Source organism: Lepidochelys olivacea, assembly GCF_965140295.1.
Source record: "Lepidochelys olivacea isolate rLepOli2 genome assembly, chromosome: 27".
NCBI classification, from domain to species: Eukaryota; Metazoa; Chordata; order Testudines; family Cheloniidae; genus Lepidochelys; species Lepidochelys olivacea.
The window spans coordinates 10757247-10784689 of record NC_140437.1 but is presented as its reverse complement, the minus strand read 5'-3'; the positions used below and the strand labels follow the sequence as shown (position 1 = coordinate 10784689).

At 44.4% G+C, this 27443-nt stretch overlaps 1 protein-coding gene across 2 annotated transcripts; it reads left to right on the top strand.

The window, feature by feature from the left end:
* Positions 1–1965: 1965 nt before the first annotated feature.
* Positions 1966–23451, top strand: CCDC47 (coiled-coil domain containing 47). 2 transcript variants are annotated; one of them, XM_084615929.1, is made up of 13 exons: positions 1966–2114; positions 6991–7256; positions 8124–8231; positions 12323–12497; positions 12858–12979; positions 14398–14463; positions 15568–15669; positions 16683–16793; positions 17394–17479; positions 18879–18937; positions 19930–20039; positions 21217–21384; positions 21695–23451. In XM_084615929.1, exons 2-13 carry the CDS (start codon positions 6996–6998, stop codon positions 21773–21775), a joined length of 1449 nt encoding a protein of 482 aa, XP_084472055.1. In that variant the 5' UTR covers positions 1966–2114; positions 6991–6995; the 3' UTR covers positions 21776–23451. The 2 variants fall into 2 exon arrangements, with proteins under 2 accessions (XP_084472055.1, XP_084472054.1); XM_084615928.1 differs by lacking the exon at positions 1966–2114 and adding an exon at positions 6076–6290.
* Positions 23452–27443: the final 3992 nt, after the last annotated feature.

The following is a 27443-nucleotide window of genomic DNA, read 5'->3' as shown; positions in this document are numbered from 1 at the left end:
CGGGTAGCCACAGGCACCAGGTGAGAGAAGGCAACCTGGGCCCTCCGACTGGCTCCATACCTGACAGGAGAGGCTCAAGTGGCCTATATGGCCTTGAGCGATGAGCAAGCCCAGAACTATGAGGGGGTGCGGGGGGCCATTCTAGACTGGGTGGGCCTGTCGACGGAGCGGTACCGCCAAAAGTTCCGGGCGGCCCAATGGACGGCGGCAGTGTGGCCCCAGGTGTACGCCCAGAGACTAATTGACTGGGCCACACGCTGGCTGAGGCCAGAAATGCGCACGGTGGGAGAAATGATGGACACATTGGTCCCAGAACAATTGCTGCAGAGCTTCCCCGAGAACATACGCGTCTGGGTGAGGCGTCACCAGCCTGTCACCGTTGAGGCAGCCGTCAGGTTGACTGAGGAATATAGCGAGGCAGAGGGTCCCCGGAGGGAGGACTGACCCCAGAAAGACAAGGAGTCGGGGAAGAAACTGGCAGAACCCTTTTCCCGGAAAGGCCCAGAGAGAAAGGGGGAGCCCCAAAAAGCACCTGAGAGGTCTGCCAAGCTTGTTTGCTGGCAGTGTGGGAGACCTGGACACACAAAACATGACTGCCTTGATATGGAGTGTGGGTGGGCTGAGTTTTGTGGCTGGACTCAAGTTGGGGAGTGAAAAGGGGGGCAGAAACTGTACACCATCCCAGTGAGGATTGGGTAGAACCCCCAAACAGGCCCCAAGCGTCAGCCTGTTCGCTTGTACAGAGGGGGCTGGTGAAGCCGCACTGGCTGAGTGTGGAGGCAAGGATGGCCCTTGAGTGTATCCATGGGGACAAGAGGTCCTCCTCGGGCCGAAGTGAGGGGCCACTTCAAATGGAAGTGGTTTGGGGTGCTGGAGGGGCTACCATACTCAGTGGTATTAGGTAAGGACTGGGCCCCACTACCTAGAAAGAAGTGGAGGGGTGCCCTGAAGGAGGGGGCAGATATCCCTAAACCAAGGATCCCAAGTGGGGAAGACAAGCAAAGTCCCAGAAATAACAAAGAAGTGAACCCTAGACAACAGAGCCCAGAGCAAGCAGACCCATGGGAAGGGTGTACGGGGGTGCAACTGGTGTGACATCCTGCAGGCAGAGGTGGAACCAGGGGGGCAGCCACTCCCCGAGCAGTGTACATTTTGCGGGAGGGGGATGGAGAAAACCGCAGGAGAGGATGCCGGGGATCGCCTGGCCAAGAGTGGGGAACTTCCCTGGAGGAGCCCCCCGGGCAGAGGGGCCGAGGTCAGCCAGACCTTGTGGCTCTTAAGTGGGGAGGCGGGTATCAGGGTGCTGGCCAGGAAGTCCTGAGCCAGGCCCGTTAGCCCAGCTCCAAATAAGAAGGCAAGCGAACGCCTTGTTACAGGGGGTTACGATAAAAGGCCTACAGAATCATAAACGGTACGGAGAAAGTGAACAGGGACGTGTTCTTTCCCCTTCACATAACAGCTGGTCCTGGATGACAGGGCATGGCTCTCACGCTTTTGCCCTGTTCTGTTTGTTCCCTGTGATGCATCTGGCACTGGCCAATGTCGGAGCCAAGACAGCAGGACCAACAGTCTGACCCACCCAGTATCTTCTGAATGGGTTCACCTGCAACAAAGCCAGCGTGGGGCCTACGACCTCTCACCACCGTGTGACACTGCTGCCCTGCAACCTGGTGACCTCTCAAAGTGACATCACGCCACTGATGGGACGTCACCGCATTCCCTGACGTCACAGCCCTGCCTTGACGTGACGTCACAGCGCCACGGGGATTGCGGAGCGTGGCGATTGGGGGTTGCACTGATACCAAGGGGCCGCGCCGTTGCCTGGCAACCTGAAGGGGGGGGTCTGAAGAGGAGGGGGCAGCGCACGTGGTGGTTTGTGTGCGTGGCCGGCAGGAGCTGGGGTCACCCGCCCCAGGCACCATCCCCCGCTCCCTCGCGGCAGCTGTTCCCCGGCCGCGGGGCAGGGCGGGAGCGGCGGCGGACCCGGAACCCCGCCTCCCCGCTCGCACTGCGCCTGCGCTCACTTACGCAAAGCGCGCAGGGTGCGCGGCTGGCGGAGGGGGGAGCTGAGCGCCGCGAGGCTGGGCTTAGGTGGCGGGTTGCACTGGACTCAGGTAAAGGCGGCGGCGGGGACTGGCTGACGCGGCTTCCCCGCCCCCGGGACCCCCCCCGGGGGTTCACCCCGGAGCGGCTCTGGGCCCCCCCTCCCTGCGGGGGGAGCCCTTTGGACTTGCATCAGGCCGGTGGGGTCCAGTGGGGACCCCCCAGCCCCGCCCCTGGCGCGGTCTCCCGGCGAGGCGGGGTCGACAGGCCCCATGTTGACCCCCGTTGCCCTCTCCTCGGGAGCAGGTGGTTTTCAGAACTTGTTTTCTGGGGACCCAGTTGAAGAAAATGGTTGATGCCCGCGACCCAACGGAGCCGGGGCTGAGGGGCACGGGGTGCGGGAGGGGGCTCCGGGCCGGGGCTGAGGGGCTGGGGGTGCGGGAGGGGGCTCCGGGCCGGGGCTGAGGGGCTCGGGGTGCGGGAGGGGGCTCTGGGGCTGAGGGGCACGGGGTGCGGGAGGGGGCTCTGGGGCTGAGGGGCTCGGGGTGCGGGAGGGGGCTCCGGGCCGGGGCTGAGGGGCTCGGGGTGCGGGAGGGGGCTCCGGGCCGGGGCTGAGGGGCTCGGGGTGCGGGAGGGGGCTCCGGGCCGGGGCTGAGGGGCTCGGGGTGCGGGAGGGGGCTCCGGGCCGGGGCTGAGGGGCTCGGGGTGCGGGAGGGGGCTCCGGGCCGGGGCTGAGGGGCTCGGGGTGCGGGAGGGGGCTCCGGGCCGGGGCTGAGGGGCTCGGGGTGCGGGAGGGGGCTCCGGGCCGGGGCTGAGGGGCTCGGGGTGCGGGAGGGGGCTCCGGGCCGGGGCTGAGGGGCTCGGGGTGCGGGAGGGGGCTCCGGGCCGGGGCTGAGGGGCTCGGGGTGCGGGAGGGGGCTCCGGGCCGGGGCTGAGGGGCTCGGGGTGCGGGAGGGGGCTCCGGGCCGGGGCTGAGGGGCTCGGGGTGCGGGAGGGGGCTCCGGGCCGGGGCTGAGGGGCTCGGGGTGCGGGAGGGGGCTCTGGGTTTGGGGGGGTGCCTAGGGCTGAGGCAGGAGGATAGGGTGCGGGAGGGGGTCTGGGCTGGGGGTCCAGACTCTGGGGTGGAGGGTTTGGGGTACAGGAAGGGGTTCCAGCTTGGGGGGGCTGGGGCAGGGGATTGGGGCATGGACTTACTTCCGGCAGCTCCCGGTCAGCGGCGCAGCTAGGGTGCAAAGGCAGGCTTCCCGCCTCTCCTGGCACCGTGGACCGCACTGCGCCCCGGAAGCGGCCAGCAACAGGTCCAGCTCCTAGGTGGAGGCACGCAAGTGGCTTCATGTAACTCTCACCTGCAGGTACGGCTCTCTTCCACTCCCGTTGGCCGGTTTCCAGCCAGTGGGAGCGTGGAGCCAGTACTCAGGGCGCGGGCAGTGTGTGGAGCCCTGTGGCCCCCCTGCTGAGAAGCTGGACCCGCTGTTGGCTGCTTTCGGGGCGCAGCGCGGTGTCCGAACAGGTAGGCATTAGCCTGCCTTAGCTGGGCAGCACGGCCGATGGGACTTTTAACGTCCCAGTTGGCGGTGCTGACTAGGGCAAGGCGACCTAGTGCCTTACGGAACTGGGTCGTGACCCACATTTTGAAAAACACTGCTCTGGAGAAATCTCTTCTCCTCCCCCCACTACTTCCAATGATGCTGACTTCCAAACTCCTGATTTCTCTTGCTGGGCCGTGTGTGGCAGTGCCCCCCCCCCAACTTAAGAGCGCTGGGGGTTCTGAGCCTTGCTCTGCCCAGCTGCTCCATTGGGGTGAGCCAACAATGTCTTTTGGGACCCTGCCTGCTCCCAAGAACAGAGCTGACAGGTGGAGCGGAGTGTGATGTGCATCTAAGAACTAGGGCACAGCTAATTTTAGGTACTCTAACCTTGACTGTGTGCCTTTAGGGACTTGTCATGAGATCCTGGAAACTCGTCTTGTTTGGAAGGGAAAAGATTTAATATCGGAGCAGTAAGCGCTCCCTACAAGAAACAGTGCCACCCCATAATATATGGTCCTAAATTCCAGATAGCACTGTGGCTTTGTGCCCTGTGGAGCAGGGCATTGCTATGAGTCATTTTTCAGTGGTGGAAGCTGTGAGTTACTGCCACCTCTGTTCTTTCTACCAGAGGCAGATCAACTGGTGAATTGCCCCCTCTGAAGGGGGAAACTGTGCACCATATGAATTGTGGTGACCACACAGGATGCACTATGAAGTACAGCTCTTCAAGCAGTTTTGTGCTTAGGCCTCCGTTGCTGAAAATGTATTCACTGTGACACCCAAATCTGTAAAGCCATATGAAAAATGGATTATGACTGTGATTCCCTAGAGGTATCTAACTTAACAGAAGTGGCAGGGTACTTGGTAATTGGATCTGCTTTAGTAGTCTCAGGATTCATTATTCCAAAGGAATGGGGGATGTTCAGCTGATCATATAGCCCGGCTGAGTTAATGTTTCTACCCTTATAATGCTCGTATTCTCTTCATAAGTGGTATCACCTTTTTCATTCAATTCACATAAAATTTGTGGAGCTCTTAAGGAATATTCTAAACTTCAGTGCTTTATCTAGTTGCATTGTATCTTGCTCATGCGCACCCTTGTACACTTCGTATTTACGCTGTCTATCTAGAATGGAAGGCCTTCAAGAAAGGGACTCATTTGTTATCTCTAAAATACTTGGAATGCTCTGGGTGCCATACAAGTAGTACTCAAAGGTATATCACATTATGGTAACAAAAAATGGTTTCTGTTAGTTTCGGGTAACTAAAACAAAAGTCAACATTCAAGTCAGCGCCACAGTGAGAATGAGAAGATGAGCTTTACTTCCATCAAACTCGGTGGTAATTCTCCACAAGTGTCTGTGAAGTGCTATGGTTGACTTAGTATTGCTCTTAGAGGCTCCAGTTGAGACCTCATTATGCTAGGCACTGTACTATTTTAAGAGTTTATGATCAGTAGACAAAACAAAGTGGAGACCGGGGAAACGGAGAGTGAAGTGACTTGCCCATGGTCACACCACAGGCTAGTGGCAGAGCTGGGAACAAAACTCAAGTTTCCTGAGTCCCAGTCCAGTCTTCTATTCAATGGCCCACATTGTCTCCCAGTGAAACAGCCATACTCTTCCCAGTTTTCTTTGTTAAACACATAACAAATGGGTCCAGAATAAAAGCAGAAACTGCTCAGCAGGACCCATTCCTGAACGCACATCTTAGAATGATCAAGGATATGTTGTTTGAAAGTAACAGAACACAATTGCTGCTCTGCTGTTTCAAATGATTAGATCAAGTGTATTTTGTGATATTGATGGTGCTATTGCTACCTAATTTTTCCGTTTAGTGACCTGAATACATGGGTAATAACCATCGCAGGTGCAGTCTCTTATGTTCTTTAAAATGAACAAAAAATGGAGAGAGTTGATCACTTGGACATTTGATGAGTGATACTATTGTAGAGAGAGTCTTATTGGGAGTCCATCTTTTTATCCGGACATGGGTAAAGTGATAGCTATCTAACTTACATATTGTATATGTTCCCAAGGACACCGTGACAGGCAAATTTGCTAAATAAACAGTAGCAAATACTCCACCTTTAGCTTCAATGATCTGTGTTGATTTCTCTATTATTTAATTTTAATGTGCACATTCCCTTGCTGTGTGTCTTTTAGATCAGGAATCTGTTGCGGGAAGGTTTTTCAGTATAAGTCACCACTGTTAGTAAGCAAACTGACTTGATTAAGGTCAGACTATGCTTCCCAATTGGCTAGGCATTGTTTGTACAACTGTTTTTATTTCTTTATCAGATGTGTATTTAAATGATGTACCATACCAACGCAGAGAGGGAACCCATACTTGGTTGTTAAGCAAACACTTGATAAAAGTACCAGAAGCATGCATACTCGGGTCAGACACCTGTACATCCTCCATTCCATTATTCAACCCTTTGTCTGAGGGATATGTGTGTGTGTGTGTGTGTGTGTGTGTGTGTGTATATGAAGATAAAAAGGAATTTTGCCTCCTCTTTGAACACTTGGTGAGAGACTTTAGCAGGAGAAGCCAGACTGTGGTCTGTGGGACCACAGTTCTCCGAATTCAGTGCTCTGTCAGTCCTAGTTACTTGCTATGATTGTCTGGGAGGGAATCTCTGCAATCTGCACTTCCATATTAAGCAAGAGGGTCTGCAACATGCCATGCAAATTGGATGCAGCCTTCAGGCTCATGGTAAGTTGCTAATGTGATCCATTGTATACTTTTTAAGTGCCTTTAGTATATAGGGACTAGGATGTCAGTGTCATTTGTCCTGAACTGCAAAGACCCCTGTCTCAAACCTGAGAGGTGTGAGTTGCATGTTGGAAAACTTGAGTAGAGAAAGAATTGCGTTGTTGTTGTTGTTGTTGTTGTTTTTTTTTTAAGAAAAGCTGGGGGGGGGGAATCTCTAGAACTCCTCTTAGTTGTGGGGAGGAATAGGAGTATGAGAATGTCTCTCTTTCCTTGGCGCTAATGCCTCTTAATTTAAGACTTGGCAGTTCTATAGTGTTATTTCATGCCAGGATCTCAAAGCATTTTACAAATGAGCCTCTGTGTGATGTAAGTATAATATGAGGTACCTTCTGTAAGCCTCAGTTCACCCATCTTTGATAGATAAGTAACTTATCCCAAAATCTTTGATAGAGCTGGGAAAGAACCCAGGAGTCCTGTCTCTGTCTGTCTCTTGTGCTAATCATTAGATATATTTTCACAATCTACCCCCCTCTTTGCCTTTTAGGGAGCATGAGCTCAGAAATTGATTAGACAATGTCTTATAATTGTACCCTCCTTGTTCTGCTTTCCCATAATTGGGCAGATGTTTAATGCATTAGGACCTTGGGAGAACTAAATAAATTCCCCCTTTTAACCTGTTTTGTATTTGAATTTTTTGTAGTGACAATGAAGAGCTTGTGGATCTTCCTTGCTGTTTTATTCGTCCCATGGGGCTTTTCTTTGGCCAAGTTCGATGAATTTGAGGACGGAGATGACATTATGGAGTACGATGATAATGACTTTGCTGAGTTTGAAGATGTTACTGAAGATGTAACCACAGAATCTCCCCAGAGGATCATAACTACAGAAGATGATGAGGAGGAGGCTACTGTAGAGCTTGAAGGTCAAGATGAAAATCAGGAGGACTTTGATGATGCAGATGCACAAGTAATGTCAAATTCATGCCTTTGCCCCTTTTAGCTTCTCATTTGAAATGCTCTTTCAGTTATCAAACCAAGATCCATGATTGTTCTTGTACTATACCCCACTGCAGTACTTATGCTGTGATCCCATCAGATCTTCCAAGCTATGTGGAGTCTGGCAGGGTCGATATTTAGATGGAATATTTCAAAGGAGCACCTAAGGTCTTCAGACAGTGGTACTCTTCCTTTAGAGTAGATAGTGAACCCATTGTGGTGCTAGGGAGAGCTCTGCTGCTGGATGTAACATCTTCCTAGTGAACTGTAAAACAGAGATCCAACCAGTTGCAGTCATTAAAGATCCCATGGCACTTCTGCAGAAGTAAAGATGTTAACTTCTGCGTCCTGGTCTAACTTGGGAGGCAATATATAATCACCCTAAATGTCCCATACAGTTTCAGTTGCATGTAGTCATCTTCTCTTCCCATCATAAACTTTGTAAGGCTTTGCTGTGTCCTGTTGAGAGGTTGCTATGATTCACTGCAGAGGTAGGTGCATTTCAGTGATAAATATAACAGTCTCTTGAGAATCATTTGGATATTGGTTTATAAAGCACTTTGATATCCTTGGGGTTGAAATGGCTGTTAAATCTTCATAAAATTGCGAATAAACATTTTATTTCAGAAATGTCCCAAATTAAAAACAAAACAAAACACTTGTACCCCAGCAATTTTCATTTATCTTAACTTTAAAATCTCAGCTGTAACATTATAAAAGAGACTGCTGCTTTAGAGAGATGATGCATATCCCTTTATTTTCTGTCCCACCTCTGTTGTGTTTGCCGCTTGCTTATCAGGCTTGAGATGCTGAGGCTGCTTGTGCTCTTATCCCTTAGGAAGGAGATACTGAGAGTGAGCCATATGATGATGAGGAATTTGAAGGCTATGAAGAAAAAACAGATGCATCTCCCAGCAAAAGCAAAGACCCCATAACAATTGTTGATGTAGGTATAAATGTCTGAGTGTCTTTCCATTCAGCACCCTGATTTATTTGTAGTATTGTAGTGCCTAGAGGGCCCTGCAGAGAGCAAGGCATTATTGTTTTAGCTGCTGTACAGACATAGTTAAAGTTAAAGGTAGTCTTTTGTCCTGAAAAAATTACAATCTGAATTGACAAGAAAAAGGGTGGAAAGGAAACTGCTCAGAGATGTTACGTCACATAGCCAGTTAGTAGCAGAATTGGAATCAGGTCTCCTGAGTTCCATTCCAGTGCTCCTATGCACTGGATTATGCTGATTCACAGATTGTAATATCATGACATTTGAAACTGACGTATTCAACTGTAGATGGCTTGTTCCTTAATGTGTTAACAACTATGTAAAACTGCTAGTACTTCCCACTCGTGTGCACTCAAACTGAATTGGTGTCATCTTCTGGTCTAGTTTATTATCACATGGAATAAGATTGCCTTAATATTATGCCCGTGATCAGCAAATGTCTCTGCAACAAAAGTAACCGTGTTTTAAACATGGGTTTTGACCAAAGCATTTTTGAATATGGTTTATCCTTACGTTAGAGAGAAAACATGCTATAACCATAGTAACAAATCATGTTTTAGTTAGTGTGTACCACAGTTAAAACATGGTTCTCTAACATGTTTGTGTATCTTGATTACACAGGCAACAAAAGAACATAGAATCATAGAATATCAGGGTTGGAAGGGACCCCAGAAGGTCATCTAGTCCAACCCCCTGCTTGAAGCAGGACCAATTCCCAGTTAAATCATCCCAGCCAGGGCTTTGTCAAGCCTGACCTTAAAAACCTCTAAGGAAGGAGATTCTACCACCTCCCTAGGTAACGCATTCCAGTGTTTCACCACCCTCTTAGTGAAAAAGATTTTCCTAATATCCAATCTAAACCTCCCCCACTGCACCTTGAGACCATTACTCCTCGTTCTGTCATCTGCTACCATTGAGAACAGTCTAGAGCCATCCTCTTTGGAACCCCCTTTCAGGTAGTTGAAAGCAGCTATCAAATCCCCCCTCATTCTTCCCTTCTGCAGACTAAACAATCCCAGCTCCCTCAGCCTCTCCTCATAAGTCATGTGTTCTAGACTCCTAATCATTTTTGTTGCCCTTCGCTGGACTCTCTCCAATTTATCCACATCCTTCTTGTAGTGTGGGGCCCAAAACTGGACACAGTACTCCAGATGAGGCCTCACCAATGTCGAATAGAGGGGAACGATCACGTCCCTCGATCTGCTCGCTATGCCCCTACTTATACATCCCAAAATGCCATTGGCCTTCTTGACAACAAGGGTACACTGCTGACTCATATCCAGCTTCTCGTCCACTGTCACCCCTAGGTCCTTTTCCGCAGAACTGCTGCCTAGCCATTCGGTCCCTAGTCTGTAGCTGTGCATTGGGTTCTTCCGTCCGAAGTGCAGGACCCTGCACTTATCCTTATTGAACCTCATCAGATTTCTTTTGGCCCAATCCTCCAACTTGTCTAGGTCCTTCTGTATCCTATCCCTCCCCTCCAGCGTATCTACCACTCCTCCCAGTTTAGTATCATCCGCAAATTTGCTGAGAGTGCAATCCACACCATCCTCCAGATCATTTATGAAGATATTGAACAAAACCGGCCCCAGGACCAACCCTTGGGGCACTCCACTTGATACCGGCTGCCAACTAGACATGGAGCCATTGATCACTACCCGTTGAGCCCGACAATCTAGCCAGCTTTCTACCCACCTTATAGTGCATTCATCCAGCCCATACTTCCTTAACTTGCTGACAAGAATACTGTGGGAGACCGTGTCAAAAGCTTTGCTAAAGTCAAGAAACAATACATCCACTGCTTTCCCTTCATCCACAGAACCAGTAATCTCATCATAAAAGGCGATTAGATTAGTCAGGCATGACCTTCCCTTGGTGAATCCATGCTGGCTGTTCCTGATCACTTTCCTCTCATGCAAGTGCTTCAGGATTGATTCTTTGAGGACCTACTCCATGATTTTTCCAGGGACTGAGGTGAGGCTGACTGGCCTGTAGTTCCCAGGATCCTCCTTCTTCCCTTTTTTAAAGATTGGCACTACATTAGCCTTTTTCCAGTCATCCGGGACTTCCCCGGATGTTCTAATGTTCATGTTATCATTAGAACTAACATGTTCTAATGATAGTTATAACAACTGTATTTAAATTGTTGGGTGTTTTAAGCGTAACGGGGGTTGAACATTGCAGATTTGAAATAGACAATATTGAGTCCTCTTGATTCCAAAAAAACCTGAGGCTTTTATAAAGCAGTTAAGAGACAAAAAGGGGGGCAGAGTTACATTTTTTTAAAATGTTGTAATCAAATGTGCCAGTGGGAAATACCTCATCTCTTTTGACTGAGGGGCAATATCTTGGCAGTAAAACTAATAACCACCCTCTAATGACTTCAAAAAGAGAACTCCACAGAGAGACAGCAGGATCTTCCTATTAGATTTTGGTTACTATTTGTACTAGAATTCCTAACTGTGTTCTGAAAACACTTTCAAAAGTTGGTTACAGCACAGTTGTAATGCATCTTTCAGTCACACCTTTGGTGGTGCTCAGATAATGCAGTGATGGGCATGGTGTAAGAACCTGAACAGAGTAGTGTTACAATTGCGATGAGGTGTTAGGCTGACTACACTGGAGATTATTAGTTAGCACAGTCTGGCTCTTGGAAAAGAAATCTTTTCTTCACACTGGTCAGGGAACCTGTGTTAGGCATATGCTATGTTTTAGACTGCAATTCAGACTAGCGAGACATTGTCACCGCTTGTCTTGTAATCCTGCATGCCTTAAAATGGTCTGCTTCTGTAGCTCCCTGTCTAGACACTTCCAGCCAGTGTACAAGAATGCACTGAGTGTCTGTGTGTAGAGCAGTTCTTGTTCAGCAACTCTGATATCAGCAGCCTGGTTGTTATACCAAAGTCACACTCTGGTCTCCACTAGCTTTGGTTGCTACTAGCCAAATGACCCCAAAACTGTGTGCCCAGAAATGTCCAGCCCTCTTCTGGAATATTCAAAGGAGTAATAAAGTCCGTTGCTCCTCTACAGAGACCAAAGCACAGCAGCTTGTTGCTTTAACTGGAGTTAATAATCACTTCAAATCAAACATAGATTAGAATAAAAGTAAAACAGGTTTATTTAATCAGGGAGAGATTTCACGTGAGGTCAGGTATAAAGGATAACGTCAGATATGGTTACAAACAAAAGTAAAAACACTTTCTAGTGAATAAACTTAACAGGCTACAGTCTTGGTTCAAGGTAAGGTTCTTACCACACTTCCTTCCAGCAAGATGGCTGATCATCAGCTTGGTCAGGATCTCCCAAAAAATACAGTGTGCTCAATTCCTTTGTCTGAGTTGAAAGATAATTTGGGGTTCTTTGCCCCTCTCTTTTATTGTCCGGTGAACTTTTGAAATGTATCCTTCTCAAAGTTCAGTGCCCCTCCTTTGACGAAAAGTGCAATGGAGTCTGATGGAGAACTTTCCATGCTGGTTTCTTGCCCAGAGGTACTTTCTGCAATGTAAATTGATCTGTCCCTTCAGCTTCCAATATGCTAATGGAGGATCACTTGACTGTGATGGCCAATTGTCTATGATTGCACCTGGATTGAGGCTTTTCTTTTGGTGGAAAAACCTGTTTACCTATTCCCCAGTCTTGTCTGGTTCAAACACATTTTAGAAACTTCATACAGAGGGAATTCGTAACTTCACATATAACATTATAGTGTTTTACAATTATATTAATAACCAGAATGGTGTTAGCTTTCATATGGTACCACACAAGGCATATTTTGTACAAATATTATTGCAATAGTGTTTATAGAGTGTGAATGCTTGGAGCCTAAGGTCACAGAATACTGTATCCACTATCTTCCAGCATGATTGCTGCTAGTACAAAATAAGCCATGTGTCACTAACGAAGTTGGCCCTAAGCAGGCTTTGGTCTATAGCAAAGCTTATCACTGTCATTCAGGGATGAAGCTTCTCTGGTAACTTACATGATTGTGCAGAATCCATTACATCCCATAATAAAACTACTTCATTCGCTCACCACAGGTCCCTGCACATCTTCAAAACAGTTGGGAGAGTTACTACATGGAGATCTTGATGGTAACTGGTCTTCTTGCTTACATCATGAACTACATCATTGGGAAGAATAAAAACAACCGGCTAGCTCAGGCCTGGTTCAACACTCACAGGGAGTTGCTGGAAAGTAACTTCGCCCTTGTTGGTAAGTATTTGCAGTTGCTATGCCCAACTGTTCGCTGCTTTGAATGTGACTGGTTTATATTACTGATGAGAATGGGCTGGGGAGAGGAATAGCCTTTCCTCTGGCAGCACTTGTTAATATTAATGGCAGTTCTGCATGTTGTGAAGTAATATACCACCCCTCCAATGCTGAAATGCTATCTAAATGCAGCGACCATAATGGTGTAGAATAAGTTGCATAAGCGAGCATTAAGATGGCACTGTAGTCCAATAGAATAACCCAGGAATACATAAATTCTAATCCTAATGATGCCATTTCACTACTTGTCACCAACCATTAGATTACACTTCCTTTTATTAACTAATATATTCTTACTTTCAGGGGATGATGGGACAAATAAAGAAGCCACAAGCACAGGGAAGCTCAACCAAGAAAACGAACACATATATAACTTATGGTGCTCTGGCAGGGTGTGCTGTGAGGGAATGCTTATTCAGCTAAAGGTAAGAGTGGGGGAATCCTGCAGTATTGTTCCATTAACTAACATATGGAAGTTCAAATTTTAGCCAGGTGGCTGCGCCCCTCCCCCCACCCGGTTGGGTAGCCAGAGGCCTCGGTACGGCTTTTTCTTTTTAATCATTCAGGTCAGCAGACTGGATTCTGAATACACTCAGAAAGCAGATATGCTGAATGAGTAGTGGCCATTTTTATATAGTCACTTTTTTTATTATACCAGCATTTTAAGATTTCTCCAATGTTCAATCTGTCATGATCTGAGGAGAGTACCAATGAATACTTCTGGAAAGTGGAGAACTCCCACTGTCTGGTGCTGTGGGGCAATTGTTCCTGGTCATGATGGTGGATAAGAGATTGGACTGTAAAACTGTTAGTGGTCCTTCAGTCTAGTAGTGCTTTTTTTGGTCACTGAATATATCAAGTCCTGGGTTTTGAACCAGTGGAATACTCATCACCTGGGGAGGGGAGAACTTGTCTTTTTCCTATTAGTTTGGCAGAGACAGTCCAACCTAAGATCAATAGAAATATTTCCATGATTTTTTCCCCTATTTCAATGAAAAGTTTTGTGCTTGGATGTAAATATTTCCCTGCAGTGTTTACAGGCTGAACACTACAGATTTGAGCTAGCACTTGAGAACCAAAAAATGAAACCATGAGACTAATAATAAGCACCCCAGTAGTAAGTGTTTGCAGCATTTATGTTTAGCTTGGAGAATGAAAATGGTCCAAAAAATAGCATAAAATGGTCAAAAGTAAACTGGATATTTAAAATTTTCCATTTTAATTGCCTTTGTCAATTTTTTTTTTAACCTTTGAACTTCTAACTAATACCTCCACAAACTTCCCATCAGACGCTACAGGATAGCCAGTCCCAAATTATCTGTCCCTTTGCAACTTTGACAACTACATTTATTTATCTTAATGTCCATTTACTTCCATCTTAGCAGAAGGAGCTCTTAATATTATAGAAACAGATTCCAATGAGAAATGAAGAAACTCAGATGTCTTCCATATTAAAAAGCTGAATATTTGATTCATGTATGTAGTGCTAAATACATGCTTTTTGTGATCACTGGAGCAAATGGAGAATGGAAAGCTTTGTAGGTTTCTAAGACCTGGTCTCTTCACAAAGTGGTGCCAGTTTAATTAAAGCTGATTTTTATACCAATTAGTTAAACTGGTGCAACTTTGTGTGGCTCAAGCTAAACTGATATAGCCAGTTTTAAACCAACAGTCCACACAAAGTGGCACCAGTTTAACTAAGCAAATTTAAGTTAATCTAGTGAATCTTTGTGTATGCAGACAAGACCTTAGCCTGCCTGTAGATGCTACTACGCTCCAGTAAATTGCTAAATATGCAAAAACGGCAGCACTGTCTACTGTACTAAAACATTCTCTCTTTCAGTTTCTCAAGAGGCAAGACCTTCTGAATGTACTTGCTCGTATGATGAGGCCAGCCTGTGACCAAGTGGTATGCACTCAGTTCTTTAGATTTACTGTGCATAGTTCCTGTTGCATTCCTTCAACTCCACTAGGCTTTTGGTCTTTCCCACAACTAGCCGGACAGTGGCTTCATAGAGAAATGCAGCTTTCTTCCATCTTCCTTCAAACAAAGTAACTCTGTGAAATGACCTGCAAACACCATTCACGTTCTTTTTCTCTCTTTCTCTTTTTTTTCATGATACACCAAACTTCTGATGACTGGTGACTTGTCTGTGTATCTGTGGGTTTTATTGTTCATGTGGTTTTGTGAAGCAAGTCTGTCATGCTTCAACTTCATCATGACAAAACTTGCTTTTGTGACTTGCTCTCTTGAACAGTTGTTCTGTCTTTTGAACCCTTTTATGAGTGCAGCCTAATCACATTCGGTAATCTGTTATCTGCCCGGTATTGTGCATCTTGTAAAGCTAATTGATGTTGAACAGCTGTTAGTGTAATGGACAATGGGAGCCTATATCACCATGTCAAAGTATAAATGCCAGTATCCACACAGTGGACACAGTATCCATGAGGCATGCTGTAAGGAAAAATGGGGGGGGGGTATGCTCTGCTAGTACTTACTAGGTTTTACTTTTTCATATATTTTCTATTATATTTTAGTTTTTATATTGTTGATGTATTCTTTATTCTGTCTCATTTAGAAGTGGCAAATGCATGCAAACAGTCTGCTATTGGCTATCTAGTATGCGCTCAAATTGAGTCCTCCTTCAGCTCTGCTATGTTGCCCATTGCCAATAAACCCTGAGATTGGGAACTCTGCTTTCTAATTTTGTTGGACAGTTACTGTATGGTTTTAGAAGTGAGAGAAGAAGCCATTAAGTCCAGACATAAACAGAACAGCTTTATCCCTGTTGAAATAACACCTGGATATTTCAAAAGAAAATGTACAGCTAACTTTTTGTAGTGAAAACATTTGTTCCACAATAAGACTTGGATCTGTCCATTGCAAGTGCTCCATGGATGGGGGAGTCTATTGTCAGGGCCTAGTCCATGATTATGGCTCCTAGGTGCCATGCTAATACAAATAATAATAGTATAAATCCAGTCACTACTGGTTTCTCTTTTTTTTCCTCAGCAAATAAAAGTAACAATGAATGATGAAGATATGGATACCTATGTGTTTGCTGTTGGAACAAGAAAAGCCTTAGTGCGACTTCAGAAGGAAATGCAGGACCTGGTATGTGTGTGTTCAAGTTGGAAGTAAATGGATAGTTCAGGCGATTGGTAATGAAAGGTATAAAGTCTTTCATCTCTAGGTTGCTTGTTCAAGTCCAGGGCCAGTTCGGAATAACTGAAAGTTGTTACTATCTGAAGGCTAAGTGGCCTATTAGAATTAATTTGGGAAGTGCATTCTTAGTCCTGTTCCCAGTGGACAAGTATCCACATCCTAAAACTGGTACTGATTTGCTTCTACATTGGCAATTTTAGCAGAAGGGAAAGGAAACTTTTGTCACCTTTACAAGGGGTCTCTCGAAATCGAGTTTTAGATATGTCGACAGGTGCTCTAAATTTTTGCTTGATCTCTCTTAATCCAGCACCAATTACTTTGTCCGATTTCGAAAAATCTACTCACTAGTGATGAATGGGGAACTTTCTCTGGCAAGTCAGCTAGCCTAAGCCATTAATTTCTGCAGAATTTAAATTTTCACTAACAATCCCCTCTTTTAAAAAAAAAATCCACTCTCAAGTCTCGATACTTTCAAAGAATCTTTCCTGATGTGACCAACTCTCTAGACTACTCTAGAGCCACTGCTGCTGCTTTTAACTTTCCCCAAACAGCAGCAGCAGCAAAGTGAAATTGCAAGATGTGGGTCAGTTTTTCTGCTGCACTTCATTGTACAGGCTTTGCTATATTGCCAAAACCAATGTAAGATGCATCAGTTCCCTGATATATCCATGTCAGCATGTCCCTACAGTCAGTTTTCATCTCATCTGTAAAAATCAACTGCAAGTAACCTTTCAAAATTTAAAGATACTAAATTAAGAATACAATATATATGTTAGCGTCTGGGATGTTATGGTATTATGGGAGTGTACTTCATGCTGAAAATGTCTGTCCTCAGTCAGATGGAATTAAGAAACAGTAAATCATGTTTATTTGTATTTCAGTACTGTCCAGGATCCCCATTGTGCTAGGCACTGTTCAAACCCAATAAAAGAGACGCTTTTTTTCTCTTCTCCTTCCAATAGAGTGAGTTCTGCAGTGACAAACCCAAGTCTGGGGCAAAGTATGGGCTTCCAGAGTCGCTGGCTATCCTGTCAGAGATGGGAGAGATCACAGAGGGAATGATGGACACAAAGGTAACTTTGAAAGAACCAGTAGAAACTCTCAGGCATTTTCTTGATGGGCTTGGCCATTTTAAGGCTGGAATTCAGTGTGGAATCTTTCACAGATGATACAGCAGGGAATTGAATGCCACATAGTTCTCTCCCTTAGAAACAAAGATCCCAAAGCAAATGCAAGAGACAGAAAATGGATACTGTTGTCAATGGAGAAAATATCTGTATTAAATTTTATATATTAGCATATCCATTGTAAACTTGGGACTTAAGCTGTCATTTGCAATGCTGAAGTAGGCAGAGAAGCGTTGCCAAAGTGGTGGAGTGTTAAAGACCTTCAGTATACACCTTTGAAGTTGTGGCTGATCATTGGATGAAATGTCACGCCCCAATTGAGAACTCTCCATCTTACATCCTTGAGTTGCTAACATTCACTCAGGACTGGGATGTAGTTTATCCGCATGGAGCTCTTCTCTAGCAAGAGTCACTAAGTCAGGGTGGTAACTTGAGCACAAGAATTGTCAAAAAGCAGGACGCAGAGACGCTATAAGCAAACCATTTCAGGAGATAGGTCGGAGATGAATTGGTTATACGAAAAACTAACCTCTATTTCTCTTTCAGATGGTACATTTCCTCACACACTATGCTGACAAGATAGAGTCCGTCCATTTTTCAGACCAGTTCTCCGGTCCAAAACTTATGCAAGAGTATGTATGAAACTAGACATCTTCTAATAGCTTTATAACAGAGCAGCAGACAAAGTATAGACTGACATACTTGTGAGAGTATTCTAGCAGGCTACCTGTTGCACTGGGGGAGACGTATAGAAATAGGACGTAAAGGTGAAGCAGGTAACCAGAAGTTCCCAACATTTTCAGATGCTTTACTAGTTTTCTAAGATCGGGATGTCTGTTGCCCTCCATTCAGTTGTGTGCTCTGACTTCACTGGAACTTGGACTGCTCCACCCAGTTTAACAATTGCCAGGTATAGCATGCATCGCTGCTTGGGAAGTGACCAGCTGCCAGCAAAGGGTCTTGGTCAAGTAAAGATGAAGAACCTAGAAATACAATCGCAAACCATGTACACCGTGGCTGGAAAACCATGGTTTGTATGCATTGTGGATCCTAGAAATAATATTGCATCTCTGTTTCATTGAGGTTGACAATTCTAAGAAAACCAAGGGACACTTACCCTTTCTCACGTGAAGCTGTCTTTACTGTTCTGCCCTTGGTTTCTTATCTTAGCTTTGTCTTTCCTCCATGGTTCTCACCTGTGTTGTAGAAGTACAGACTCGCTGACTTTTTCACGGCGTCAGGCCTCCTTTTTCAAAGTGATGTCACTTGGGGCACCTGCTAACAATATATCCAATAATCTGAAGCAAATGCTGCACCAATACACGGGCCCGATATGCTGTGAATAATTTATTAGGAAGCCCATATAATTCCCACATTGCAATGAGAGAACAAACAACTTTATCTGATCCAAATATAAATCAGCATGTGTGCAAAATACTGAAAGCACTAGGCTCCTGAGTGTCCTGCAGAAATTTAGGGACTTGGTTTCCATAGTATCACAGGGTGTATGTACTCGATAAATATGAAGACAAGCTCCCTGTGCCCAGGGGCTACGAAGCTAAAGTTAGGCTGCTGATGCCACAAAAAGGCATGAGGTGAGGAATACACAGATGGAATGCCCCTTGGAGGTACAGTATTCCATACAGGAATGAAGTATTTTTCTGTGGTAAATATATTTTCTGTGATAGGTATGAATCTTCTCAGTAGCACATCAGATCTTGGATTGCCTCTATCAGTTACTGAATGGGTGGTGCTGCCTACCTACTTAAACATTAACACTTATTTTATGAATGTCTTTTGGATGGGGGAAAAAATTAACTTCGGGGAAACTATTGTTTTGAAACCTTGTTTGTGTCAATGAAAAAATAATTGAATATCAGTTATATTGTTTTTAAATGCTACCAGCCGTTTGCAAGTGGCTATCAGTTCTGCAGTAGTCAAGTGTGTGTTAAGAAATACACAGTATAATGTTATGTCTGTATTTTGTGTTCTCTTATTCCAACTACTCCTTTATTTCCTCTCTTCTGCCAGGGAGGGTCAGCCTTTAAAACTGCCCGACACTAAAAGGACACTATTGTTTACATTTAATGGTAAGGAAAGGTTTCCAGTAACTTATCTGTGCAAAGTCTGATCACAGTGCCCAAAGCATGTCACTTTTGGGATAGTAGACAGTATTTCTAGTGACTTAAATGCAAGTAGATAAAGGTACAGGATCCCTGAGTAACAAGTACAAGGGATGCAATAATGCACTGTAAGGGACTGAGTGGTATGACATTGATAATGGAGCTTCAGTTCTCTAGGTCACCAGTTCAAATTCAGCCCAGGTCAATAATGATCAAAAGTCATTCTGGTCTGACTGCAGTTTTATGGTATTTGGGGAAGGAATTTGTTTTCTGTCCACTTTTTGTGGGCAGATGTCCATATTCCACAGCCCATCACCACAAGTGGCGATGAAGGCTAAACAACCAACTTGCCAAAAGTCAAGAATGGAATGTCATCCCTAATGGTGATCCCAGTAGGTCAGTATTAGGACAGTGGGGGACAGCTTATGGTCATGCCTGTTGCTATCTGTGCTGTGCTCGTTTTTTTTGGATTAATAGAAGCTGTCAGGGCTGCCAGGCTTAGCACTTTTTAAATTTAAAAAGTGCTAACCCACAAGGCTTCCAGTTATTTTCAGCAAAGACCACATTTTTCCTACAAATGCATATACACACTTCCCATTAACTACAAAGGAAGCTGTGGGCATGTCAGAGGGCAAAGCCGTGGCCTTTAAATTGTATTTTGCAATGGTCAAAGCAGGAATTTCATACCAGTATAAAAACATGGTTGCAGCCTGTATTCTTAATCAATCTGGAAGTATAGTATGAGAGAAATGTGCCTGCTGCCATCTGAAAAATCTGAATTTAATCTCCAAAGCAAATACTTCTGTTAATTAACTCATTTTTAAAGGGAGGATTAGAGCATCTTTCTTTGCAGACTTTTATAAGCAGGCTGAGCAATGTGGAGAGGACGTTCTAATTAATAGCAAAAGCCTTGCCAATGTCCGTGAATTAATCTGATGAAAATGTCTTTGCTTTTACAGTGCCTGGTTCAGGCAACACTTCCCCAAAGGATATGGAGGCTTTGCTGCCTTTGATGAACATGGTTATTTATTCTATTGACAAAGCGAAAAAGTTCCGTCTAAATAGAGAAGTAAGTCACATGCTCCTGTATGCGTTGCTGTCAGATAAGATATAAAACTACTTATGGTTAAAGGTCCCATGGTAACTTTTGTAAGGTGAGGAGCCTTAAAATTCAACTGTAACATCTATGGTGATTACATTCTGCTTGCCTTAAAACATATGGGGAATATCAGTTGGATTTGGTATTCTCTGCTACCTGTTGCATAAGAAAAGCATTCAAACTATTGCACACTTAACTCAAGGAAGCTGATACAGCCACGGTCTTACTTGGCCATGGGGGGCAGGGAGGGGTGATTAGAGACGGCAACAGTTATGTACAGTTGAGTATCTGCAAAAAAAGAGGTAGTTCGGTTTGAAGAGAAGGTGATGAGTTCAGATGATCAAGAACCAATGCACACAAAGACCATTGGAAAGGTTATTTGCAAATAACTTTAAGAGGTAATTAGATGTAAGGCGGTATATAAGGATCTTACATTTATTGCCTTTAGATGATAAACCTCCATACCTGGGATGAATAGTGGTAAGGAAAATTCCTCTTAAACTTTTTAAAGCTTTCTTGAAGTAAAAGAGACAATATACTTGCCCATATCTTACTAATGTGTGATTCCACTCTGAAAAGTTACTATATTAAAAAAAAAGAAAAGTAGCCCCATTTTATTCAGCAGCAGATCTGCTCCATACATGTATTAGTCAGACCCACTTGCTTTAGTAACAAAATTTTTGTAATTGCTTTTCACACTTGTTAGCTCTGCAAAGCCAGTACAGCTGAGAGTTAACTGGCTTCTCTTCCTCTATGTATAAGGCACACAGAACTAGGTTCCAGTCAATTACACCAGTGCAATGGGACTATATTTGTGTGACTGTGGGCCTAACCTGACTTGCAGAATCTTTACTGCTGTTGAAATAATGAGGAAAGAATCCAGTTTAATACTTAGGTCCTGAGTTTGTACAGCTGACCAATATTGGAGAAGGGTGGGGGAACACACAAACACATGGGTTTAATCTGCAGGCAATACATGTGGAATCACTCTTTCAGAGTAGAACTGCTGTTTAAATACTGAGAGGAGCTATTTTTAGTGTCTGTAGCTATTCCAGACACTGTCCCTCTTTTTGCTTGTTGGAACATTGCCTTAGTGCCAATCATTTATCTGTATTAACTGTTTTTATTTCTGTCTCTTGGGGGAAAGGGTAAACAAAAAGCTGATAAGAACAGGGCCAGAGTAGAAGAGAACTTCCTTAAATTGACTCACGTGCAAAGGCAGGAGGCTGCCCAGTCCCGCCGGGAAGAGAAGAAACGGGCAGAGAAGGAGCGAATTATGAACGAGGAAGATCCGGAGAAACAGCGCCGGTTGGAGGTATAATGGATTTTCAGAACAGCTAAAGAAGTAACAGCAAGTGTCTCCCATACATTGAGGCTCACTTGTAGGTATTCCAGAAGCATGGCAGTGTATTATCTTCTGTCCTGCTGGAGATCTGGCATAAAAGTGGAGCTGGTTTTCACTTATTTATTGATTTGTTAATTGTTTGCCAGTCTGTCTCTCTAGAGGAGACTGCATCCTGAACACAATACCTTAATTTGTGTTATCTTGACCTTCTCACATTGTCAGCTTGCTTTTTCAGTGAGAGTATTGATGTTCATTCAGTTCTCTGTATCCTTTTCTCCAGGAAGCTGCTTTGCGACGTGAGCAGAAAAAACTTGAGAAGAAGCAGATGAAGATGAAGCAAATAAAAGTGAAAGCCATGTGAAACCATTGTGGGAAACTCGATCTCAGTGCCATGTGTAGACTTTTAATTCACAGGGTACAAAGAACTAGTTAATTTCATAACCTTACACTTCTTCAAACGCTATTGGCCATTAAGAGAAATGCTCTTTGCATCCACACTACTTAACAATTAATTTGGGTATTACAGCAACATACAGATATGTATAGAGGGTGTTTTGTCTCTGCAACTTTCTTCCAGGTGGTTTGATTATTTTGCTACTTCTGATGCTTTAAAAAAATACAAAACTCAAACTTGCAATATCCCTTGACCACCATTTGTGATTTTTAAAACAAAAAAAAAGATTATAAAACTTTTAATCTTTACCAGTAACTTTACATCAGTGCTTTGATTTAGATTTTTAATGTTACAGGTAATTTTTTCCACTTAATTTAGGGGGAGGAAAATAGCCCCCCCCCCATGTTAGTGAAATTGCACAATAAACATTGGTGTGTTTCTATATCTGCATCAAGCTTGTAAAGGTGCAAAACATAGAGCCTTCCAAAAATGGTATGGATATTTCAGGGATTTAAAACCAGTATAGTTTAGAAAGATAACTTTTTTTGCAAACACAGGGCACTGAAACAGTATTGCACAATCTATGCTATGGTTGGCATAAAGATAAAAGCTGTAGATCGGTTAGATATCAGGGAATGGCATACATGAGAACTGTTTCTTATCTGTAGTTGTGAATGTTGAAAGTGTAATACAATGTGAATTCTGTACTTTGTGCTTCTTCTTCAGAAGCGAATGCATGGTGAGTTGGCAACTTCATCTAGATTTGAATACTCTTAACTGTACAAAGTTGCCTCTTAAATATTTTCCTCTTTTTGATAGCAGCTGCCGCCTATTTAATGTTCAGCAAGAGGCTAGATTTGCAATTAAATATCTGTGCAACTTCCCTTTTCCCTAAGCAAGGAAAAAAAATATTTAGAGGTTATATAGTTTTTTGATCTGTTGAAATAGTTATTTATTTCAGGATTTTAAGATTGAGGTGGGGAAAGAGATGCATGTGGAGGTAGGGGGAAGAAATGGACACAATTATACAAGTACGCTGCTGTCTGCTGCATTTTATTGATGTTTCCTACCTAGAAAGCATTTTATTTTTTTTTGTAACCTACTTTCTGCAGTTGTTTTTTTTGGGGAAATAATTTGGATGTCTTTCTCTTGTATTTTCTTGTTTGATGCTTTGTGTAAATTTTGTTCTGAGGCAATAACAATGAGCTGCTGTTGAAACAGCATGTGCTAAAAGCCTTTGTTACAGCATGAGACATTTTACACTGATTTGAGTGCAAAAATCTGTAATGTGATACATACAAATCATTTTATAACAGCTAATGAAAAGTAATTTAAAGCCAAAAATAGCATAAAATTATGTGTAATTTTACTCTTTTAGCTCTGTTTAGCTTGAGAGGGTGCAAGTCATACAATTTCACAAAATTCTTTTTAAAGAAAGTATTTGTGCTCTTTTGAGTAAATACAATGCTTTGCTGAAGTTCCATACGCTTTTGGGCCATGGCAGCTAATTTTGTAATATGAACATTCATACGAACTATCTATGAAAAGAGTAAAATATAACTGAAACATTCTAACTGCCTTCTTTACTTTGGTGGACTCCTTGTTCCTTTTGAGTATAGCCTCTATTAAACCCTTGTATCTTCTATGAGTACTCCTGTTTATGTTAAAAAATTTACATTGAACCAGCTTATTAGAGTTCTGGTTTTCCACTCTGCTCCAGTAAACTTGTCATTGTCAAGAGTGCTGTCTCCTAACAGAAGCTATTACCTTTTTGTCAGCCTTACAGTATATAACCCTGCTTGCCATAGATGAAATACCAGTGTCCTAGCCCTTTCCACTTGGTCGTGCTGAGACCTTGCGGGGGAAAATGAGATTCTAGAATATAGAGCATTAGGCAACAGCCCATCTTTGGATGAGAAGGGCATGGGTGAAATCTACAACAGTATTAATATTTTGGGAGGTAAGACTAGTCACAGGACAGTTTAATGTATCTCTCTTCAGTCACTAGATACCTTAAATCTTTCCAGTTTCATTAGTCATGGAGTATTGATCTTGGAAGAAATAACAGTATTTTATTAAAGAAATAGACATAGCATCCCAAGAGGTTGTGTCTAAACTTTCAGGAAGTTTGAGTAGTTCTGAGGATAGGCCAGAACACTGCAAAATGAAGGGTTGACGACCCCAAATCTAAAATCCATTTGCATTAAATTCAAAATGGTGCTAGTACTCCCACAGTAGGGAGGGGAGGGATCCAGGGAAGGTGGTTCATATTCTGTTTAAGTTGAACTCCTCTCTCCCCCCTCCCCCCCCCAAAATTTTTTTTTTGGGGGGGGGGTTCACAATTGAGTATTTGAGTCAGGGAATTCATCTCAGCTGAGATTCTGACACCAGTTTAACTCTGCTTCCCATACCCCATCCCACCCTCCATATGTAGGCCCACCCACACCTCTTAAGATTTATCTATTGTGATTTTAAAATCCTCAGGCAGGTGGAGTATCTTGCATGCCCTCTAAACACAGGTTCAATTCTCCTCTTCTCCAGATGTGGGGAAGAGAACGTAAGCTGTAGTCTTTCAAACATCAGGAGCTTTAGGACCTTGTAAGAAGCCAAGAATCAAAGGCCTAAAATTAGACATACCCCCATGTGCTGGTCTCTGGGTGCAAACCAGGCTATTCTTGTAAATAGGCAGAGAATTGGAGGATTTGAATTTCCTGCTTCTTGGAATATTTTTGTATATTTCAATATTCAATTTGTATATTCAATATTCAATAATAAGCAAACTAAGGCAATGTGGTCTATATGAAATTACTGTAAGGTGGGTGCACAACTGAGTGAAAGATGGTATTCAAAGAGTAGTTACCAATATTTTGATGTCAAACTGGGAGAACATAGCTAGTGGGGTCCCACAGGGGTCAGTCCTGGGTCTGGTTCTATTCAGTATTTTCATTAAGGGCTTGGATAATAAAGTGGAGAGTATGCTGATGAAATTTGCAAATGACACCAAGTTGGGAGGGGGGTTGCAAGTACTTTGGAAGACAAGATTAGAATTCAAAATGACCTTGACAAGTTGGAGAATTGGTCTGAATTCAACCAGATGAAATTAATTAAGGACAAGTGCAAAATACTTAGGGAGAAAAAATCAAATGTACAACTACATGATGGGCTGAGTACTGGTGAAAAGGATCTGGGGGTTATAGTAGATCACAAATTGAATGAGTCAACAATGTGATGCTGCTGTGAAAAAGGCTACACCCATTCTGGGGTTTATTAACGGGAATGTTGTATGTAAAACTTGGGAGATAATTGTCCTGTTCCATTCGGTACTGGTTAGGCCTCAGCTGGAGTACTGTGCCTATTTCTGGGCACCAGACTTTAGGAAAGATGGGGATAAACTGGACAGTCCAGAGGAGAACAATAAAAATGATAAAATGTTTAGAATACCTGATCTATGAGGAAAGGATAAAAAAAACTGGTCATGTTTAGTCTTGAGAAAAGACAATTGGTGGGGGGCAGGGGAACATAAGAACTGGCGGGGGCATTTGGGCTTGGACTGGAGCCTAAGCTCTGGGACCCTGCAAAGGTGGGGTGATTTTTCTGCCCCAGAACTTGAGCCCTGGGAGCCTGACAGCTGACCTGCGCCAACTGTAGCTGTCCCACAGGTCTTTTATCCCTTTTATGCCCTCAACCCATACCTAGGGGTTGAGGGCATGTCTTTCATGTACTGTGTCCCTACCAGCTTTTTGGAAGAGAGAGCTGCAGTAAGTTGGTGGTTCTTGAATCACAGAGGGGCTCTCCTGCATTACGAACCTCTACAGTCACATTGGTGTCTTGCTGTTTTTATTCTTTTCTGAGTGTTTTGGTTTGCAGTCAATTGCATTTTCTCTACATCTTTCCTCTAAAAGATGCTTACAGCCCTTTACAAGCTTTACTGTTAACATGAAGGAGAGCCTGTGCTGAAGAAAGGGGACTAGGAGGCAGGAGCCCTGGATACAGACCATGTAATCTTGGATAAGAAATTTAATCTCTCTGTAAAATTGGGCTAACTTTTACCTCGTCCTCTTGGTTGTAAAGTACATTGAGATCCTTCAATGGAATGTGCTATGAGGGTATAAAGGTCATTGCCTGGTTCCATAACACCACCCCCTCTAGTGAATGTGGCAGCTGTTGAGGTATTTAATGACTCATAGCATCAAGAATACAGTTTGAGGGGAAGGGAATAATACTGAATACTGTAAATCGGGGGTGGGCAAACTTTTTGGCCTGAGGGCCACATCTGGGTATGGAAATTGTATGGTGGGCCATGAATGCTCACAAAATTGGGAGTTAGGGAGTGAGGGCTCCAGCTGGGGGTACAGGCTGTGAGGTGGGTCCAGAAATGAGTTCAGGGTATGTGGGGGGGCTCCGGGCTGGGGCAGCGGGTTGGGGTGCGGGTAGGGGGGTGAGGGCTCCGGCTGGGGGTGGAGGCTCTGGGGTGCAGGAGGGTGGGACCAAGGGGTTCGGAGGGCGGGAGGAGGTCAGGTGTGCATGCTCTGGCGGTGCTTACCTCAAGCAGCTCCTGGAAGCAGCAGCATGTCCTTCCTCTGGCTCCTACATGGAGGCACAGCCAGGTGGCCCTGCACTGCCCTGTCCGCAGGTGCCATCCCTGCAGTTCCCATTGGCCCCATTTGCTGGCCAATGGGAGCTGCAGGGGCAGCGCTTGGGGCGGGGGCAACATAGGAGCCGGAGGTGGGACATGACACTGCTTCCGGGAGCCGTGCAGAGCAAGCCTCTGACCAACGTTCCCTCTAATTTTTGACAGGCTGCGTGTGCAAAAAATTTCTTCTGCAAATTTTTGTGCGTGTGGTGTTTCGTCGTGTGCGCGGTGTTTGGGATCTGTATACATGCACACAGCTTAGAGGGAACAGTGCCTCCGACGCCACTCCTGGGCAGGAGCTCGAGCGGCCAGATTAAAACGTCTGAAGGGCCCGATGCGGCCTCCAGGCTGTAGGTTGCCCACCCCTGCTGTAAATCAAAAACTGCCAGGGTACTACTATAGGAAATAACTACTCAAGTTGGAATTTTGACCGCAGCATGGAGTGTTCATCTATGTACTTTTGAAGTATGAGATTTTAATAATCCCAACTAGCCAGTGCTCATTTTCTTATCCACAATTATTATTTTGAATAATATTTTGTATATTTGAAACTTACATTCATGAACATGATTTTGTAAATTATTGCTATCTCTTTTACAAAAGTTCCTAGCATGCTCTGATGTCATAGTCCACACCTTCAAAAGCATGCATCAGACCACCCAAAATCATGGTTGGCTTGAACATCACAAGATTAAAAATAATAGGTTGGGGGTTCTTTTTACGTGCTTTTAGGTAGACTCAATGAACTCACATTTTCCAGTTTTTTGTTTATTCTGCCCTCGGCTGGGCTGGAAATTTATTTTAAAGGGAAACTGAAATTCCCCCATACGCCGCTAGAAGCTAGGGCTATAAGAAAAGTTAGTAATACTGAAAAACATTAGTTTTGCAGTTATTGCATTATTTTGGACTACTACTATACAAAAGTGTGCAGAGAAAGTTTATTATCCCATCCATACAAACCTGAGATGGCTTTGAGCCGTAGCTCACGAAAGCTTATGCTCA

Coding starts and splice junctions, on each gene's coding strand:
- CCDC47 (XM_084615928.1), top strand. CDS start 6,260: ATGCAAATTGGATGCAGCCTTCAGGCTCATG. Junction 18,938..19,929: donor ACTATTGTTTACATTTAATG/GTAAGGAAAGGT, acceptor TTGCTTTTACAG/TGCCTGGTTCAGGCAACACT. Junction 21,385..21,694: donor AGAAACAGCGCCGGTTGGAG/GTATAATGGATT, acceptor CCTTTTCTCCAG/GAAGCTGCTTTGCGACGTGA.